Below are 22,161 nucleotides of genomic sequence, written 5' to 3'. Positions count from 1 at the left end.
AAAAATATATTGTAATTTTGTGCCACTATATTTTAAAGTTTTGTCTTTGTCTAAATATACATATTTTCTGGGAAAGTTTTGACCCAGAAAAGCCAACATAGGAGAGAAAAATCTGATTATTTTGTTGATAACTAAAAGTAGTTATCATTCCAAAATTCTTTAAAACTTTAAATTTACATTACAAAAAAATTTAGCATCATTTTTAACTTAGTTATCCTGGAAGAGCTAAAGATTTGTGGGGTATCGCTTCAAGAACATTTTGTCTAGAATTTCCTTAAGCATACTGTGTTGCCCATATTCCCTATAACAGATTTTACCTGCATTATCTATCTTTACATCAAAAGAGGTTTTCCCATAATTTTTAGGAAAACAGAAGAACAATATCCTGTAAAATAAAAACAGTAAAAATGAAAAAAATTATCTTTTGATCTGGCAATTTAGAAAATACACAATCTGCTTTTACTTTACCAGTGATTATTCATATGTCTCTGATAAAATGTTTCCATGTATTTCTCCTACCAGCTTCAGCAATAAAGTCATACCCACTGAATTCTTGCCTATTCTCTTTTTTCAATCACAGTAATTATCTATTATTCTGTCCTCCATATATGTATCAGCCTCTCTTAAGTCTTATTTCTTTTTAAAGAGATTGAATTTTCTTGTTTTATTTATTTTTAAAGTCTTATTTCTTAACCCTTTTTTCCTGCTGTATATGATTTTTTTTCTTTTTCCACAGTCAATTTCTGCACTCACTCTGGATTTTTAGCTTTTTATACCATCGATCTTCAAAATTCTTTCCTTAACAGTTTCTTTTAATCATATCTTCTTGTCTTATCACATTTCACAGAACGTTCCCTCATCCAGCCTTTTTTAAGTGTTCCTGATAGTGGAACGTAGTTAAAATTATTCCATTTTGTTGAGTAAATTTATTTTCTCAACTCCCTTTTCCTCATCTCTCTTACACACTGCTCCTTTTCTTTTGTTCCTACAACATTTTGGCATCATCTCAAATAAAAGTTGATTATTGGCTTGAAAACTTATTTCTTCACTTGATTAAAATTACTTATCTGTCTATATTCTCTGGAGTTGGTGACGTGATGTGGCAGCTTCTGTACTTTTAACATAAATGAGACTTGGGTTCTAGGTTTGATTCCCGTTCAGGGCACACACATGGGTTGCAGGCCAGGTCCCCAGGAGGGAGTATGTGAGAGTCAACTACACATTAATGTTTCTCTCCCTCTTTTTCTCACTTCCCCTCTCTAAAAATAAATAAATAAATAATCTTTTCAAATATATCTGTAAAATGTTTATTGTTCATAAAGGGTTTAAAAAAACATGTTCCTAATTTGCTGGTTTCCAGACAATATCTTTATGATCTTTAGAATCTTTCCAAAGACATTTGTACATACTGTGGAATATGACATTCTAGAAATTCATAATTCATTACAGTTACGAAGCCATCAAAGCATCGGTATCAGACTACTGAATATACTTATTAAATGTTATGAATTATTCCTGAAGTGAATTTGTAGTGGCCTGCCCCGAAGGGGAGCTAGCCGCTGAATCAATAGGATGAATGTAATGGCTAATAGCCTGCCCAGGAGGGGGCTCGCAGCTGAGTCAGCAGGATCAGGGAGAGCAAGTAACAGTAACTGAGGAGTAAGAACAAAGAAATTCGTATTAACTTTTTAAAAAAATACTTTATTTATTTATTTTCAGAGAGAGGGGAAGGGAAGGAGAAAGAGTAGGAGAGAAACATCAATGTGTGGTTGCCCCCTCTGGGGACCTGGCCCACAACCCAGGCATGTGCCCTGACTGGGAATTGAACAGGCGACCCTTTTCTTCTCAGGCCCGTGATCAATCCACTGAGCTAATCCATCCAGGGCCGTATTAACTCTTATCAGCAGTTCCGCTTTCTTGCTTTCTCGCCAGAAGCAATGGTCTGAGTGGCAGACCGCCCCTCACCCTATATAGACAATTGTTCTCCACTGATTGGGGCCCAGAATTTGGAGACTGACTCCTCTGGGTCCATGCACGTAAAATAAAGTTCCACTCCATACACACGAAAGCGGCTGAGTTGTTTTCTGTAACAAATTCACACAAAAATATTTACATTCAAAGGAGTCCATTATTCATTACTGCAAACCACTAAGATGAGGCTGCATGTGACACAACCAGACCCCTATCTGAGAACGGCAAGAACTATTGGAGAGAATCTGCTTTGCCACTGTTAAGTACAATTCCCACGAAAATTTCCTGCAGGTTCTATTTCCCACTGAGAAGCTATGGCAGAGAATTTTCTTCAGACTTTGTTTTTATGGAACTGTATAGCTATAACTTGACAGATAGGTTTCTTTTCAAAGATAATCAGTGGGTCAGACAACTGTGATTTCAAGCAAGCAGGTTGCCAAAGAAGCAGACACATCTTGACAAAGCAGTGATATCCCAAATTTGGCCAAATGCCAGTGCTACACATGACTTTACAGGCATTAACAGAAGTATCAAGGAGTTTCCTTTGGTAAAAGGAACAAACTGGATAAAAATGGAACAAAAAGAATATGCTGCTAATTTGAATTAAAAGGAAAAAATAGTTTGAGTAATAAAAGGTTAAGACAGATATGAGATTAGAGAAAATGTAGATAAATACACAACAATACAGCCTCCAGGAGCCCATATGATGAGAGATGAGAACCACAATGTTTTTACAATAAAACCAAAATATACAAGGGCTAAGCCACCAAACGTCATTGATCATTTTTCTCTGGCAGACAGCCCAATTCAACAAGGGCATATTGGCTCAGTAAAAATGGGAAGTACTTAGTAGCAAATAAAGTTAAGAGGATGTATTATCAAGATGTTGTTGCAATACCTTTCAAAATAGAAGTTGGTCTACTGCTTTTCCTTATCATAAGTCATAAATATTGTAGAAAGCTAAATTAGCATTCCTACATTAAATATATTGATATATGATTTAAGAATTCATGGGTAACCTTAATAGTACACTGTGATTATAAACTGTTAATAATACATATAATAATCTAACTTGTGTGAGATAAAAAATTCAAGTTCCTTAGCATAGCAAAACAGACCATAACCTGAATCCTGTCAAACTTTCCAATTCCAAACACAATCAGAAATGAAAGAGGAGAGATTACAACTGATACCACAGAAATAGAAAGGATTGTAAGAAATTACTATGAAGAACTCTATGCCAAGAAATTTGAGAACCTAGGGGAAATGGACACATTTCTAGAAAAATATAATCACCCAAAATTCAATGAAAAAGAAGTAGAACACCTGAATAGACCAATAACAGCAAAAGAAATTGAAGCAGTAATCAAAAAACTCCCATCACACAAAAGCCCCGGACCAGATGGGTTCACAGGAGAATTCTACAAAGCATTTAAGGAAGAGCTAACCCTCATTCTTCACAGACTATTGCAAAAAATCCAAAAGGATGGAAAACTCCCAAACTCCTTTTATGAAGCCGGCATCATCCTAATTCCAAAACCAGATAGAGATACAACAAAGAAAGAAAACTTCAGGCCAATATTGCTGATGAACATAGATGCTAAAATCCTCAACAAAATATTGGCAAATCACATCCAACAATATATCCAAAAGATTATACATCATGACCAAGTGGGATTCATCCCTGGGATGCAAGGATGGTTCAACATTCGCAAATCAGTAAATGTAATTCATCACATAAACAAAAGCAAAGACAAAAACCACATGATCATATCAATAGATGCGGAAAAAGCTTTTCATAAGGTACAGCACCCATTTATGATAAAAACACTCAGCAAAGTGGGAACAGAGGGAGCATTCCTCAATATAATAAAGGCCATTTATGAGAGACCTACAGCCAATATCATACTCAATGGGCAAAAACTAAAAGCTTTTCCACTAAGATCAGGAACAAGACAAGGATGTCCACTTTCACCACTTCTATTCAATATAGTATTAGAAGTTTTGGCCACAGTGATCAGGCAGGAAAAGGAAATAAAAGGCATCCAAATCAGAAAGGAGGAAACAAAACTGTCACTGTTGGCAGATGACATGATAGTGTACATGGAAAATCCTATAGACTCTACCCAAAAACTGCTCAAAATAATTAATGAATTTGGCAAAACAGCAGGATACAAAGTCAATATCCAGAAATCAAAGGCATTTTTGTATACAAACAATGAATCAGCAGAAGCAGAAATCAAGGAAAAAATCCCATTCAATATAGCAAAAAGAAAAATAAAATATCTGGGAATAAACCTAACCAAGGAGGTAAAAGACCTGTATGCAGAAAACTACACAGCACTGAAGAAAGAAATTGGGGAAGACACAAACAAATGGAAACATATACCTTGTTCATGAATTGGAAGAATTAACATCATCAAAATGTCCATACTACCCAAAGCAATACACAGGTTCAATGCAATACCTATTAAAGTAACAATGGCATATTTCACAGACATAGAACAAACACTTAAAAAATTTATATGGAATCATAAATGAGCCCGAATAGCAGCTGCTCTTTTGAGAAAGAAGAACAAATTAGGAGGGATCACAATACCTGATATCAAACTGTATTACAAACCCACTGTAATCAAAACAGCATGGTACTGGCATAAAAACAGGCACATAGACCAATGGAACAGAACAGAGAGCCCAGAAATCAATCCAACTCTCTATAGTCAATTAATATTTGACAAAGGGGGCAGTAACATAAAATGGAGTAAAGATAGCCTCTTCAGCAAATGGTGTTGGGAGAACTGGACAGCTACGTGCAAAAAAATGAAACTTGAGCACCAACTTACACCATACACCAAAATAAATTCAAGGTGGATAAAAGACTTAAATGTAAGCCGTGACACCATTAAAGTCCTAGAGGAGAACATTGGCAAGAAAATCTCAGATATTCCACGCAGCAACATTTTTACCGATATGTCCCCTAGAGCAAGGAATATAAAGGAAAGAATAAACAAATGGGATCTCACCAAAATAAAAACCTTCTGCATGACTAAAGAAACAGTATTAAATTAAAAAGACAACCAACTGTATGGGAAAACATATTTGCCAATGATACCTCAGACAAAGGTTTAATCTCCAAAATATACAAAGAACTTACATGACTCCACTCTAGGAAGACATCTAACCCAATTAAAAAATGGGCAAAGGACTTGAACAGACACTTCTCCAAAGAGGACATACAGAATATCCAGAGACACATGAAGAGATGCTCAATATCGTTAGCTATCAGAGAGATGCAAATTAAAACCACAATGAGATACCACTTTACACCAGTCAGGATGGCTATCATAAACAAAGCAACAAACAACAAATGTTGGAGAGGTTGTGAGGAAAAGGGGACCTTAGTTCACTGTTGGTGGGATTGCAGACTGGTACAACCATTATGGAAAACAGTATGAAATTTTCTCAGAAAAATAAAAATCAACCTGCCTTTCGACCCAGCAATTCCACTGCTAGGATTATGTCCCAAGAATCCTAAAACATCAATTTCAAAGAAACTATGCACCACAATGTTCATAGCAGCACAATTTACAATAGCCAAGAGTTGGAAGCAACCTAGGTGCCCGTCAGTTAATGAATGGATAAAAAAATTGTGGTACATATACACAATGGAATTCTATGTTGCAGAGAGAAAGAAGGTGCTACTACCCTTTGCAACAACATGGATGGAACTGGAAAGCATTATGCTGAGTGAAATAGGCCAGGCACTGAAGGACAAACACCATATGATCTCACCTTTGACAGGAAGCTAAAGAATAAAACAAACAAGCAAACAGAATAAAAACAAAGACACTGAAATAGAGAACAAGTGGGCAGTGACCAGAGGGGAGAGGGAAGGGAATTTAAGGGGAAAAAGGGGGAGGGATTTTGAGGAACAAGTATGAAAGACACAGGGATGAGGACTGGGGGGGGGGGTTGGAAATGGGAGGGAGGTGGGGAGACGGGGCGGGGGGGGGGGCTGGGATCGGAGAAATACACAAAAAAATGTACTTGAAAAAAATAATTAAATAAAAATAAAAAAAAGAAAGCGAGGACTTGACTAAAGGTAGTAAATGCACAATAAAATGTAAAGATGTTGTAAAATTATGCACCAAAAACCTGAGTCATTTTGTTAACCAGTGTCAACCCAATAAATTTAATACAAAGCAAAAAAAAAAAAACCTTTCCAATTCCATCTCTTGCCAATTACCAGTGATTAGAACTGCTATAACCAATTACTTGTTGTTACTAGAACTCACGGACTCTATACATTTCTGTCCCCTGCGTACCTATTGTATCTTCCTAGAAGAAAATACCTCTCTTTTTTTTTTTCACATAACTCCTAATTGCTCCTACAGACTCTGCCATCACTTCCTCTGAAAAGCTGCCCACCACTCCACACATTACAACTCCTCTAAATTACCCACTGCGCTTCTGTGCTCTTCTGTATTTACCAGTTAATCTCACAGTCCAGTGTATACAGATCCCTCGCTGATAGTTACGGGTTTATAATCTGAAAAGTTGGCCATTCACAAGCAAAGTGCCTGCTTGCACTCAAATTTGGGACACTCAGATACTTGCAATTAAATTTCAGTATTAATATGAAACATGTGCCATAGACTGGTATGCAAGAGGAGATCTGCTATGGAGGGTCCCAGCTGAGCACCCAAAAGTTATTGCCTAACAAAACTTGTTTCTTTTTCCTTGTTGCATCAGTGTTTCTCACTGTGACCCACAGTAACATTTACTGTTTATGTCACCACCTAGTACTCTTACACATACGAACAAAATGCAAAAATACTCTGTATGAGATGCACTTTATTATTATTCTAATTCTCTAATGCTCCCTTCATTAAGTTGTCTATAACTGCTGAAGGAATTTCATAAATAATGGGTTTTGACCACCCCCCTGGCAAAAATGGGCGTGTTTTAGCCACTCATAAAAATGTTGGTTTTTGCCATAAACATGGCCCTCGAGAGAAATATAACTATGTATTAAGGTTGGGGATGGAAGTGAAGAAGCATTAATATTTAAGAATCATTAAGGGCCCTGACTGCTGTAGCTCAGTGGATTGAGCGTGGACTTGAACCAAAGGGTCGCTAGCTAGTTTGATTCCCAGTCAGGGCACATGCCTGGGTTGCAGATTAGGTCCCTAGTGGGAGCCATATGAGAGGCAACCACACATTGATGTTTCTCTCCCTCTCTGTCTCTCTCCTTTCCCCTTTCTCTAAAAAAAATAAATAAATAAAATATTTTTTAAAAAAGAATTATTAAGGATCTGATTGGGTCACTTAAGACTTTCACTTATAATCCGAACTGTATCTTATTTGGTTAAACATGTACTGGGGTGGTATTCAGAAATTTGGGATTGCTAAGGATTGATACTGCCTGATAATTATTTATTTGACTATGATTTGTTTGCTTCACAGTGTCTGGCTCAAGTAAATTGTTCAGTAAACATTTGCCATATGGATTAAAAAAACTTTATTTCAAGAATGGTAAGGGAGATGAAAATTATAGTAACAAGAAAAATTGTTTTTCACTCATCTGACTGGAAAAAATAATATTATCTAATACAGGTAGAAAAAGGGGCATACTCATACATCATACATACATACTCATACATACTCATTCACATACATGCAATGTGAACTGCTACCACCTTTTTGGAAAGCTGTAGAAATATCAATTAAAATTTAAGATGTACACAACATCCTTTGCAGCAATAACCTAAAAATAGGTACTCCTACAGAAATAAAAATGTCACTACCTAAGAACTATGGCAGGATGTTTACCAAGTACTTCATTAGTGGGAAGAAAATGGAAACAAAGAAAAAGCCCATTACTGTTAGATTAACTTTGATATATAGTCACACCACAGAATATTAGACAACAGTCATACATAATAGGTGATTTGAAGGGATTTCTACCAAACATGTAAGTTAAAGAAATAAAAAATACAATGGGGTCCATTTTTTTAAAAATTGTGCATATGCATGTATGTTTGTGTATGACTAAAAGAAGACAGAGAAAGACATAGAGGACACATAGGTTCAGGAGTTCTGGGGAGGAAAAGTTAGCAAATCCCTACACAGGCACATACTTAAAAATATTGTGAACAAATAAAAATATTTGAATATTCTGTATGCAAGAGTCCCTTTTATAGACAATTGTGTGTATACAGGAAAGACACACTCAAAAGAAAAGAAAAATAATTTCTAGAATATTTTCCAATGAGAAATAATGAAGACAAAAGTTTGATAGATAAATGAAAGGACAGATTGGTTGATTTAAGTTAAAACATTAAAAAAATAGAAACGTAGTGTTCTCTTCTTTCAACACAGTTTTTAGATCATAGTATTTGACTTCACAATATTTGGTAATGCTGATCACTTTCTTTCCTTGAACATTTTCCTGTTTTCCATGACCCATACTGTCTGTTCCCTTCTGCTCATTCTCAGTCTGTTGGGGGCTCTTCTTCCTTGATGTTTGTCCTTCAGGGCCCTGTCCCTCTGCTTATTCCTCACTCGGTACCCCCTCCCCTACGTGATCGAATTTATTTCCATGGCCTCAAACACCACCTACAAAGGTAACACAGGATTTGTAAATCAGTTATCTTCTTAAACTAGACATCCATGGGCCTACTGGAAACCTCCACTTGGACGTCCCACAGATGCCTGAAATACAATTATACCCAAAACTAAACTCGTTTTCTTTTCTCTCAAATAGTGTCCTCCTTTTGAGATCCCATGTCAGAGAACGGCATCACCCTATCATCAGTGAAGGCAGCTTCCCACTACCTCCAGGATTAAATGAAATGTTCAGTGTCTGGTCCCCATTGCTCCACAAAGTTTTGGGGAAATTAAAACACAAACTGCACAGATGGAAGACACTTTAAAAAGTCACTGTCTATCTTCTCCACTGTGTGACTTTCTCCGCTAAGTCTCCAGGCCACTGCAAAAGTCCAGGTCTCGTTCACCTCCTGTGGCGCGGCCCAGCTCGCTCCTGGACCGCGGCGCCGTCGGGTAGGCTTGGACTTGAACACCACACCTACGCAGGGACTCCTGACAGCCAGTGAAAAAAAACGGCCGTTCTAGTGCCTCCTGCACTCTGCGAAGCCCCGAAACAACCTCCGGAGTGACCGCTAAAAAACAATGCCCACTTCTCCTCTCTCAACCTCACAAAACTCTAAGTACCTAACACCCTAAGGGTCCCTTATCTGAGGACAGGCGAGACAGCAGGGAAGGTGGGGGGCCTGCTCCATATCCTTGCTCTACAGGGACCAGCACTTCCCAGGCCTTACCTGGGATCCGGAAACTGTTTGCAACTCTGCAGCTGCGGCTTTCCAGAGGACAGGACTACAAGCTACGTTAATCCTGCCCCCGAGAAAGAGCCGATAGGAAAGTGCAGCGCGAGATCTCACACAGGAGGCCGCCATCTTGGTTATGGGAAGCCAGAGCAGGAGGGCGGAGAGGCGGGGCCTGGAGACTGTGGCTGCTCTAGTGGGCCGGGCTCCCGAGGTCCGGAAGCTCTAGCAAGAAATTTGAAACAGGGGGCGGGTACAATGGTCCGAGGCCGCTGATAGGGCGTGTGAGCCTGTGGGGCGTGTCCGACTCCACCCTCTGGCCCTCATTGGCAGCCTGCTGGAGGGGTGGTGGGTCATCCATGCATCTGGACTACATTTCTCCTCTTCGCCTTTTGAGTTGAGTCGCTCTTCAGTTCCCGGTGTTACTGACTTCCACATGACTCTTTAACCAACCCATCCTTCCCTTGACTTCTGCTGCACCTTCTTCACCTGGCTCTCCCTGGACAAGGGAATCTGCGCAGCCCACCTGCACCTCCCTCTCCATTCTGTCTGCCTTACTCTGGGAGCACTCCTCTCTTCCTCACACAAGGCTACCTGTCTGCTTTTCTGTCGCGGGGTTTTCCTCTTCCTTTCCACATTTTTCAGGGTCCAGGGTCTCCACCGACGTCCACTAACCGCCAAACCTCTAACTTCCAAGCATTCATTATTGTTTTGTTTTGTTTTCTAAATTTTATTTATTTTAGGGGGGTGCAAGGGAGGGAGAAAAAGAGAAACATCCACGTGAGAGAGAAGCATCCATAGACCGGTGGCCTCTCTCCTGTGCCTAACTGGGAACCGAACCAGCAACCCAGGCATGTGCCCTGACTGAGAATCCAGAATGACTCCCAACCAACTGAGCCACACTGGTTAGGGTTCCTAGGATATTTTATAACTGTACAATGCTAACAGGCTAAACCAAAAACCCTGTGTGGGCAAAATGCTGTCTTAACTTATCTTTGCACATCACTCCCCATAGTGTTAGTACTAAGCCTTACTTGAAACCCAGTCAGAACTAAATAAATATGTGTTAAACAGAGATGAGTATGCTTTGCTTTCTGAGACTTGTGTCCTTCTGACAGTAACTCCCAGGTTGCTTCACACAGGATACACATTAAATGAAGTGGTAAACAGCTCTGATAGGATTTCCGAACATTTAGATTTGAAGGATCAGTAAAATTAAAACACAAGCATACTCACAGAAAATCTGAGCTTGTACAAAGTTTTCAAACAAATAAATACCATGTACTATCACCATCATTTCTTAAAACACAGACCATTTTAACATTAAAAAGGTAAGACTAATGTAACAGGGTGCAGGCAGGAGGGGCCCCCTCAAAAAAAAGAACTTGGGATGGGGTCCAGAGCTCAGGGTGTCCAGGATATATTAAGATATCCTCACCACCCCCCCAGGGGGGAGGGTCAAATGGAGCAGGGCCATTGAGAGCTGTTTTGCATAGCAACAGTTTTGCAGCTAATCTCTGGAATGATTATTTAACATATCTATAACCTTTAACTGGTTTCATAGATATGTTAAATAGCTGTGGCCATGCTTTGAGCCAGGGAGAAAGGAGTGACTTCTACCCAGGATATAACTGGGGACAGGTCCCCCAGAGTTACAGTGCCTGCGTGAGAGCTTAGAGTTGATTGGCTCCACACCATGGAGCCACACTTGCCCAGACTCACTATGGTAGCCCAGTAAACTTGCAATAGTATGGGAGTCCTGGCAGGTGTAACCAGTTGTGGGAGGAGTTGGAAATGGGTCTGGAAAGGAGGACTGAAGTGGGGGTGAGGTGGGGATTTAAACCCAGACACCAGCAACCATTGAAAGGGGAGAGTTATGCGGTTTCAGCAGAGTAACGATACCCTCTTGGCCAGGTGAAAAAAAAGCCATGTGGTTTTGGGCAGAGTGAGGACCCCGTCTTGGTGAGGTCAATGGGAGAGCCATGCTGTTTTTGGAAGAGTGCAGACCCCTGCAGCCAGAAAGGGAGAAGCACGTGGTTTTAGCAGAGTGAGGACCTCCTTTCATCAAGATGGAAGAGAGAGCCACGCAGCTTTGCCAGAATGGAGATCCCTGCAGCCAGGTGAAGACAGACACATGCTTTGGGCAGAGTGCGGACCCCTGCAGCTTTGGTAGAAGAGGCCCACTAGGCTTTGGGATGCTCCCTTTGGCCATGTGGCCTGGGAAGCAGAAGAGACTTTGCCTGGAACTTGATACAAAGAACTCTTTGCCAGTGGACCATGAGAAGGTGCCACATGACTTTGGATTAACTGGAGATCCTGGATAGTCAACACAGCTGATAATACCAGCAGCCTGAAAAAACGAACTTGTGCTCTTTTGCTGATTTGCAGTACCCAGAGTTGGGACAGTGGGAGGAGGGAGCACTGTCAGTGTAGGTGTATACCCTAAAGGACTTTGATATTTTAATGGAGGCATTAGGCCTGAATAGCATTAAATAAACATTTCATTTCCTTTTCACAGATCTCTGGCATTGAGAGATGTCTTTCCAATTGGCAGCGAACAGATGAGCCCAGCAGGTATTAGTATACTGTCCTTGGGAGGGGCCCCTGTTGTTCTGTAGCAGTTTTTTTGGCATCCCTGGGTGGGCCAAATATTGCCCCCCCTTGGACCTCTGTTCGGTAACACTAATATAATCTCAGAATAAAGAGCATTACTTTAAATGGATGTATTTAGTTATATAAAAAGTTTACTCTGTCTTCTGCTATTGCCTTTTAGGCTAGTGAAGCTTTCATCAGAAATTGGCAGAGGTCCATGAGCTAGCATTTGAGAACCAAATTTTATAGGTTATTAAAAATAGCTCCTATATATTGTAAAAAATTATTTTAACTTAATTGTGGAAATTTAACCAAGCAAAAACCCAATCGAATAAGTATGTAAAGCAGAATTTATATTATTTTTATTCAACTGAAAACTAAGATTTATTTAAACAATAAATCAACAGGAACAAGAAGCGGTTCGACAGCCATAGTAACAGGTTTCTCAAGTGTAGGACGGGCAGGTAGAGGAACCTGGCCATCACTCAGGAAACTGAGCATATTAGCTCTGAGAAGATCACTGACTGCACCTTTTGGCTCAGCAGGATCCTTGAACAGATTAGCAAGTGATCTCCTTCAAACTTAGCTCCCTTCCTCCTTTAGTTGTCCAGCAGAGGTAATAATGCTTCATTCACTCCTCCAGAATCTCCATTTTGTCCAGGAACTCAAGGAGCTTGATTCTCCTGTACAAATCCATCATATTCATGACAGGTGCTGCTTCCCACCCATTCAATGGGAACCATATTTTCTGAGGTTTCCACCCCCATCAGGGTCACATTGTCATCTCTGCTGGTTTTCCGTCGTGATCTGCTCAAACCAATCGTCCATGTTCATGTGTTTGTAGTTATGAAAGTGGCAGTCCTCAAACTGTTGGCTGCCCACCTGATTAGGTTTGCAGACTACTCTGGAGTCTCATAGACCAGCACACAATCAGTTATCACAGGTGTTGCATTGTGTATTCATGTTATTTTTCTTTAGTTTCCCTTCTAGTTAAGTTAAATCTTGAAGATCTCCATTTAAGGCAGATCTCTTTGAATCTTGGTGTCCATCAATTTGAAATGTGTCCTCAGAATGTAATTCTAAAACGGGTTTTGATAGAGAGGCTTAAATTTGATGGTGTACAGCTTTCTTGTGACTATCAATAGAAAGTTAATTTCAAATTATTTAGTTGGGAGAAGATCTTGATTCTTAAATATTCAGAATGTGGTACCCATCCCAGCCCCAAGTTTTAAAATGTGACAGTCACATTTTATCTTCTGTAAAAATGCCTTTTTAAGTTACTGATGCCATGAACTTGAGCAAAATATCCTCTGTTAATTTCTGGGGTCTTTCTCTTCTAGACAGGCTCACAAGATACTGGATGTAAGGGTCATCCCAGTAGCCAATGCTCACTGCAAACCTGTTGCATGTAGAAACATCTTCACAGGTGCTGGCACCCCTTCTTTATTTGTTTTGATCAAGGAAGAAGAACAGGAGTTGAAAATGGGCCTCCCCATGTTTGTGGCTATGGGTGTGCAGGTTCTGGGGCTGCTGTGCCCACTTGAAACATAGGAGTAAGGTTGACATCTACTGGGAGAATGCTATACCATTTTAAAAATAAGTATGTTGGAACATATAGGAACTATGTAAGTACTGAAATTAGGTTAGGAATTGTGGAGGTTTTATTTTATTTTTGCCTCTAAAATTCATCTTACAGACTTTTATTGTATTACAGAAAAGCAAATGTGATACATTTTCTACTTCTAGGGACACCACCTGGACTGCTGCATTAAATTTTTTGTGTAGCTTGAGTTTGGGAACAAATAAACCACTATAAGTTGACATTGGGTTCATAATTTGTAGACAGAGGGAATGATTAGAATCAAGAATAAAAATGATAAAAATTTAAACATGAAAGATCTGTAATTTTACCAAACACCTACAGCTTAGATTCATTTCATTTTTCTCTCATAAACTGAGCACCTATTATGGCATAAGCATCAAGTACCCTAGGTATCATGGTCATCAAGTCCCTCATCAAGTCCTAAAAGTCCAATATGGTAGAGTCACATCTAATGTAAGGGTCTGCTTGCAAAGTCAAATTGTAACATAAACATAAGAGACAAAATGTTGGGCTAACAAGTGTTGTTAAAATGTGAGATAGCAGGACCTATTGGATGCTGCTGGTGGGAGTGTATGTTGGCACAGTCCTTTTGAAATCAACCTAATCAATGACGTAAAGTTAAGATGAGTACATCCTACAATGCATCGATTATATTCCTAGGTATATGCCCTGTGGAAATTTTTGCACAGTGTACATGGAGACATATAGAAGACTGTGGGGGCAACTTTGCCTGCAAAGTCCCGCCCCCACCTATGCCCCCGCCTGCCTTGGATAAAAGTGAAACTACCAAGACATGATGTGCTTGGGGAGGAAAGGTGGCTGATCCCTCAAAGGGGAAGGGCCAAGAGCCCCTTCCTCAAGGGGCTTTTATTGTGTTCATTTGCACAAGAACACAGGTAAGGACAAACAATAGATAGCATTCAAAGAACTGTGAGGGCTTATTCTCAGTCAGGGTCAGATAGCTAAAGAGACATAAAACTTTGAGGAACAAACTTGCTTGGACCCTTATCATTTACATGAGAGCATCCTACACAAATCAGTTTTCACAGGACCTTAAATATTCTTTCTTAGGCCTGATCATCCCGGAGTACCCACACTTTCCAGCACAGGGCTGCACTGCTTTCCCCATCATAGGTTTTCAGGCTTATGTGCATTAGAGGCAGGAAGCACTTCTCCCAGACGGAAATGGGGACGAGGGGTCATCACTCTCTCTTTGTTGCAGCGCCCCCCCCCCGCCCAAGTCCTTACATGATGGCCTCCCAAGTGATTGTGTGTCTGGCTTAGGTTGCTCCTCTGAGGGGCCATACCCATCATAGACTAACCAACCAAACGTTGGGGGCAGGGGACAAGCTCTGTCTCCTTAGTGGCTTGCATTCTGGAGGTCGCTCCCTCAGCCCTAGCTGTGGGGGGCAACCACAACTCCTGAAACCAGGTAGAGAAGTTCCCAACAAAAGACTTTTTGTAACAGCATTTATCTATTTGGTGAGAGGATGGATTGATAGGGGCACCATAAAGAAACAACAATGAATGAACCAAAATTACTTGTGCAAATACGGATGAGTTTCACCAAGAGGAGGGAAAACAGTCACATATATTTACATAGCAAGATTAGATTTACATAATGTACAAACTAATGTACAAACAAGATATTGTTTAAGGGTTTATTTATAAGGTAAAACAATAAAGAAAAGAGAATGAGAACCCCAAACTTCAGGATTCTTAATATCCAGGGAGGCAGGTGTTTATAGCTATGAGCAAGGCACAAAGAAGCAGCATCAATCTCTCTGCCAGTGCTGCTATCTTTAGATGACCAGTGAACATAGAGGTGCACATTTTATTGTTATTATGGAATTTCTAAACAAATGTTATAGATACATATAACAGGTAGAGTTGCTTTCACCTTCCATCCCACCGACTCCCATTGAAATATGTGGCAAGCTATGGCTGTGGTGTAAAGTGGTACAATTGTTATTTCTTTTTCCCGTGTTTCTCACTTCTTATTTTCTCCTATATTCTTTATTATCTTTTATTCATCCCCTACTCTCTCTTTTCCTACCAGTTCAGTAGCTTAAATGCTGAATGATGTGGTCCCCATAAAATAAACACACACACACACACACACACACACACACACACACACACACCCCTTTAAAGGTTTCCTAGAAAACATCTATCTGCAGAGCTTTGTGGATCAATATGAAGAACCTTAGCTGAGAAAAACCAAAAAGGCTTAATGGACTTCACAGGTAACTGAGATTCTCAGAGAAATTTGATCAAAGATGACCCAACACTGTGTCATTCATGCAAAATGCAACAAATATGGATTAAAAAAAAAACGGTGTTATCTGAGCCCTGCCATAAATGCACTCTTTGACACTTGATGGTTCCTTTAGTTGATGGAAAGCTTACATTTCTCATCAGTGTAAGGGTTCCAGGAGTGGGGGTTAGACCGGAGGTTTTCAAAAGTGTTATTCCTGCAGTAGGGGCATCAGCATTATCTGACTGAATTGTGGGTTGAATTGTGTCCCCCAAATATGTTGAAATCCTCCCAGTACCTCATAATGTGACCTTATTTGGCATAAGGTCTTTACAGAAGTAGTTGTATTAAAATGAGGTCATTAGGGCTGGTCCTAATTCTATATGACAATAGTACTTGGAATAAAGGGAAATTTGCGTGTAGGCACAGACATGTACAGAGGGAAACAATGTAAAGACACAGAAGATGGGCATCTACAAGCCATGGACCACCTGAGGTCACCAGAAGCAAAGAAAGAGAGCTGAAACAAATTCTGCCTCATAAGCCTCAGGAGATATCAACTCTACTGGTAAGTTGATCAACCTTCCAGCCCCTAGAACTGTGGAACAATAAGTTTCTGTTGTTTAAGCCCTCTTAAACAACAGTGGCTTATGGGATTTTTCTTATAGTAGTACTAGGAATCCATGCAGTGTATTGGCTGTAAAATGTACTCATTTGATACTCCTTCCTTCAAGAGGTGGATTCCTAGTACTCACTCTTCCCTTAAGGGTGAGCTGGATATGTTGACCTACCTTCGAGGAGTCAAATAAAGTGGAAGTCATGGTGTACACCCGTGAGTCTTCATCACAAAAGGTACCCTGGTTCCCTGTTTGCTCTCTCTTGAAGTGCCCACTCTGGGGCACTCAGGTGTCCTATCACATGACAGCCCTATGCAGAAGTCTGTTGAGTGAGAAAGTAAAGCCTCTTGCTAACAGCCCTGGAAGTGCACCTACAGGAAGTCTTCAAATGACTGCAGCTTCCATCAACATCTTGACTATCACCTCATGAGAGATTCTGATCTGAGACTCCTGAGCCACGAAAACATGGGGGAATTTGTTATGCTGCAATAGACAGCTACTACACCTGGAAATTTGTTAGACATGCAAATTCTTGGGTCACAATCCAGACCTATTACATCTGCAGGTGAGGTCCAGCATAAAGATCTTTAAATAATTCAGAATTGTCATTTTGTTTGGTTTTAGTATTTGAGTTTACAATCTGTTATTTCATAGTAGGTCAGACAGCATTACATTCAATCCACTGGCAATGCCCTTTCCGTCCTGATAATCTGGCAGATTTCCTACACATTTTGTGTGTGGGTGTGTGTTAAAAATACATAACAAAATTTACTGTTTTAACTTTTTATAAGTGTACAGTTCAGTGGCATTAAGAACATTCACTGTGTTGTACAACCATCACTGCCCTCCATCTCCAGAACTTGCTCATCTCCCTGAAGTGAAACTCTGAACACATAAAACAAGAAGTCTTATTTTTCCTTTCCCACAACCCCTGGTAATCACCATTCTACTTTCTGTCTTTGTGAATTTGACTATATAGGAATTTCATGTAAGTGAAATTTCATGTAAGTGGAATCATCAGTATTTGTCCTTTTTGTGCCTGGCTTATTTTACTTAGCATGTTTTCAAGGTTCATCCACATAATAGTAGCATGTATTAGAATTTCATTCCTTTTTAAAGCTAAATAATTATTTCATTGTTGCTGCATCCTTGTATGTATATACCACATTTTGTTTATCCATCTGTCTACAGATACATGATTTGTTTTCACATTTGGGCTATTGTGAACAATGCTGCTATGGACATGGGTGTTGTACACATATCTGTTCAAGTCTCTGCATTCAATTATTTTGGCTCTATGCCTACAAGTAGCATTTCAGAATTCTTATTTTTATTGTGACAAGATTTTTAACTTAATTTACACAGGTAGATGCCCACAGAAGATAACTTGAATGGAATTTAAATCTGCAACTTGAAAAGTCTTTAATTATCTATACCACTCCCAGCCAAATAAATGTATACATGGTGCATGAAAAAGAGCAATGTAAATCTCAGTGGATTTGAAAATATTTATGAGAAGTAATTTTGGTGCGTAATTGGGATACATCAAGCTTCCATAATAGAAAGACTGAATCTGTCTCAGCCTACAAACTAAATCTATTCTCCCGAAATGCATATACCTTACTATATTAATTGAATTTTAATAAATAAAAAATGGAATAAACATTTTCTTTGTCTTTTCCCCAGTATGGACCCAATCTATCTACATATGCTCTTTACCTATGAGCTGTCAGTTATGTATGCTGGGCCAGAGACAGCACTTAGGGAGCTGTCAGCCAGTGAAGTTATGATGCTTCAAGAATCATTTCTCCAGGCTTCCTTATCAAAAATAAAACAAATTTACATGGAACATAAAGATGAATTGATCACACCATTTGCTGTGCATGTAAAATGACTTTAAACATGCACGAGTTCAGGAGCACTGTGCTTAGGGCCACTGTCTTCCTCACCATGTTTATAATTGCTTTCCATAGATGCTGTCATTTAAAAAAAGTGCATGTAGACAATGAAAGTAGTTATTTCAATAGGGTGGTTGGAATATGAGTGGCTCCACTATTTGAAATAATAGTGTGTGGAAAATATTCTGTGACATTATAGCTGTTTCTTTCACCCACACGCTGAGCATGGATTTGGACTACTCAATACAGGACTCCTGGTAATAGATGCTGAGTGGAAGTAAAGAAGATCTAGAAAAGGGAACTCAATGCTCAAAATTATAGACTGGATATAGTCAATACACTAGATCTTTCAGAATGAAAAAAACATGCGATGGAAATATATCACGAAGAGTACAGCTAAAATAAACACAGGCTTAATGATCAAATTCCATAAACTTCACCGAAACTGAACTTCTGGAGGCATGAAAGAGACTATTTTAGGACAGAGGAATTACCACTTTACAGAGCAGGGGAGTAAACTATAAAGTGCTTTGCACTTAAGAAGTTGATGCAGGGGGACTTCCACCAAGATGGAGGCATAGGTGGAGACACCGTGCTTTCTCACACAACCAAGTTTATAGACAACTGAATATTAGCAATAGAAAACACAGCCAGAACACAGAAAATTGAACTTTTCAGAAGTCTGATAACAACAAATTCTTCAGCCAGACTGGTAAGAGGGGTGAAACCAGCAGCTGGCGGAGCAGGGTTGCACAGGAAAACTCAGTCAGATGGACTCAGGCGTGCAGAACCCAGGCACAGGGTTGGACATAGTGAGAGACCCAGCGAGCGACCTCTGGGAACCAGCGAGGGAGCAGGGCTGAGATTTGACTGTGGTCGCGCATTCCAGAGCAGATAGACCAGCAAGGGAGTGGGCGATTAGATGGGACCCAGCAGGCCCCAGCGGCTAGTGGCAGCAGAGGGCATCGCCATTTCTCCGCTCTGACCCCGCCTCCACATATAGCATCATAACCCAGCGACCTGAGTGGCCCTGCCCTGGTGAACCACCTAAGGCTCTACTCCTCACCCAGTGGCGAGAAACAGCAGAGGGGATCGCCGTTTCCCTGCTCTGACCATGCCCTCACATACAGCATCACAACCCAGCGACCTGGGAGTCCAAGGCTACGCTCCTCATACTTAATGGGCATGAGCAGACCAAAAATGGCTCAAGAAGATCTTAAAGCCCCAGAGCCTGTAAATCTAAGCGATGAAGAAATAGCAAAACTCTCAGATGCACAGTTTAAAACATTAGTGATCAGGATCCTCACAGAACTGGTTGATTATAGCCACAAATTAGACAAATATATGAAGGCGAAACTAATTGAAATGAATGGAATTGCACAGGACACCAATGGCAATGAAAAGGAAACTGGGACTCAAATCAATGGAGTGGACCAGAAGAAAGCAAATAATGGCCAAACAGAAAAGAGTCAAGAAGCAAGAATTCAAAGAAATGAGGAGAGGCTTAGGAACCTCCAGGACATCTTTAAACGTTCCAACATCCAAATTATAGGGGTACCAGAAGGGGGAAAGGAACAGCCACCAGTGGAAAACTTATTTGAACAAATAATAAAGGAGAATTTCCCCAATCTGGCAAAGGAAATAGACTTCCAGGAAATCCAGGAAGCTCAGAGAGTCCCAAAGAAGTTGGACCCAAGAAGGAACACACCAAGGCACATCATAATTATATTAGCCAAAATTAAAATGAAGGAGAGAATCCTAGAAGCAGCAAGAGATAAGGGGACAGTCACCTACAAAGGAGTTCCCATCAGGCTGTCAGCAGATTTCTCAAAAGAGACCTTACAGGCAAGAAGGGGCTGGAAAGAAGTATTCCAAGTCATTAAATCCAAAGACCTACAACCAAGACTGCTCTATCCAGCAAAGCTTTCATTTAGAATGGAAGGGCAGATAAAGTGCTTCTCAGATAAGATCAAATTCAAGGAGTTCATCATCACCAAGCCCTTATTGTATGAAATGTTAACGGGACTTATCTAAGAAAAAGAAGTTAAAAAAACATGAACAGTGAAAGGACAGCAAACTCACAGTTATTAACAACCACACCTGAAACAAAAGCAAACTAAGAGGACAGCTAGATCAGGAGTGGAAACATAGAAATGAAGATCTCAAGGAGGGTTAGCAACAGGGGAGTGGGAGGAGAAGAAGGGGGGAGAAGGTACAGAAAATAAGTAGCATAGACAGTAGATAGAAAATAGGTGGGGGGGGCAAGAATAGTATGGGAAATGTAGAATTAAAGAACTTGAGACACATGGTCATAAACTAAAGGGGAGTAATGGTGGGACTAGGGGGTAGGGTGGAGGGGAATGAAGGGGGAATAGAACAACTGTAATGGCATAATCAATAAAAAATAAATAAAAAAAGAAGTTGATGCAGCCTGAAAATGTAAGTAAATTAAAAAAAGACTGTGATACAGACCTGAAAAAAGAGAAATGTTTTGAAGTATAATTTTCATTCTTATTCTTTTGAATAAGAATGAAAGGTTCTTACCTTTCCTTTCAACAGGTAAGATTTGTTGCTCTTGCAACAAATCTCCAGTGTCCCTATTAGAGAAAGAGTATGAATTTAGATGGACCATGGGGTACAAGTCTGAGAAATATAAAAGAGAATTATATAAATTCTACATGCATATACATATAAACATACATGTATAAACAATAAAATTTTTAAAAGAATTATATAATATTATATGGCATTAATTGAGCACTGTTCTAAATTTAATCCCATTTAATCATAGGAACCCTTTGAGGAAGACACTATTGTTGGAAGCTGCAGGCATAGAGATGTTAAATAACTTACTAAGGTCCCACACTAGGAAGGGATGGAGCCAGACAACAGGACTCAGGAGCATGTACAGAATGCCCCTACTCTATATTATGTCCAGTCTTACACAGGATTGCTAGTTAGGCAGGGATATATGAAGAGCCTTCCATCTTGTCTGTGTCCATGGCATCTGCTCACTGTTACCATTCACTTCAGGAACCTAGGTCACTTGTTTTCTTGCTTCAGCACCAAACCCCACTTAACTCTGCTGCTCTCACTCAAAGGACATGAGATTACATCTGTCTAGGTTACTTTTCAGAGGGCAAAAAAATGTCCTTCAGATGTTTTCCTTGGCCCGTACTGTGTGTATGTATGTGTGAAATTTAAATATGCATGTGATAGGGGAGCTCAAGAGTTAAAGATTTTAGCTGTAGTTATTATAGTTGATAGGCTTAAGTGATTAATGCATGTAGAAAGCTGTTATTCCATGAACCGGAATATATGACTCCAGGAGATCGACAAGCAAATTCAACCTTTACGCTCCAGGGGGTGTGCTAGTCCGGAGATGGTATCTGAGCCATTGTGTTTCAAGAAAGGAAGTCTGTGATGCAGATAAGGAAATGTTGATCAAAAGATAAAGAAATGTTAGGAAAATTGCTGCTCAACTGCAGTCCTTATCTGAATAACCCTTTCCCAAACCCCCAGCCTACCCTTTTCTCCTCATTATCAAAAGGTTGACTTGAGATGAGATGTTAAGACTTTTTAGAGTACATAACCTGCCATCTTCTCAGAACACCGGCATCTGAATAAAGGTGCCCATAAAAATTCAACCCTTATCTGTATTATAGATAAGGATCTGGTAGTAAAAGGCAGCACGAACACCAACGTTCTGGTTTTAAATGCTTTAGGTTGTTTACACCTTTATCACATCCCCACCACTCTTGGGGTGTCCTACCTCTGGCTGTTCCCAGGTTTGTGTTAATCCCAGGTTTCTACGGTGCCCACTCTGAGTGCTACACATATATGCATTAGACAAATGCTTTCTGATACAAACAGGAGCCCC

The 22,161-nt window shown here is 40.0% G+C and overlaps 1 protein-coding gene and 1 pseudogene across 2 annotated transcripts in view; both read right to left on the bottom strand.

The window, feature by feature from the left end:
• MRPS9 (mitochondrial ribosomal protein S9) overlaps nt 1-9,491 on the bottom strand; it is a 62,326-nt gene extending 52,835 nt beyond the window's left edge. For both annotated transcript variants that reach the window (XM_053664571.1, XM_037166405.2), the window contains exon 1: nt 9,312-9,491. In XM_053664571.1, coding sequence (XP_053520546.1) covers nt 9,312-9,446 — 135 coding nt within the window. In that variant the 5' untranslated portion in view covers nt 9,447-9,491. The remainder of the gene's footprint in view (nt 1-9,311) is intronic.
• A 2,974-nt stretch (nt 9,492-12,465) lies between these two features.
• Nucleotides 12,466-13,402, bottom strand: LOC119064620 (leucine carboxyl methyltransferase 1-like; annotated as a pseudogene).
• Nucleotides 13,403-22,161: the final 8,759 nt, after the last annotated feature.

This window comes from Artibeus jamaicensis, unplaced genomic scaffold, assembly GCF_021234435.1.
Source record: "Artibeus jamaicensis isolate MK-2021 breed Jamaican fruit bat unplaced genomic scaffold, CSHL_Jam_final contig_384, whole genome shotgun sequence".
NCBI lineage: Eukaryota > Metazoa > Chordata > Mammalia > Chiroptera > Phyllostomidae > Artibeus > Artibeus jamaicensis.
The sequence above is the reverse complement of the archived record's forward strand: the minus strand, read 5'-3'. Positions and strand labels throughout refer to the sequence as shown.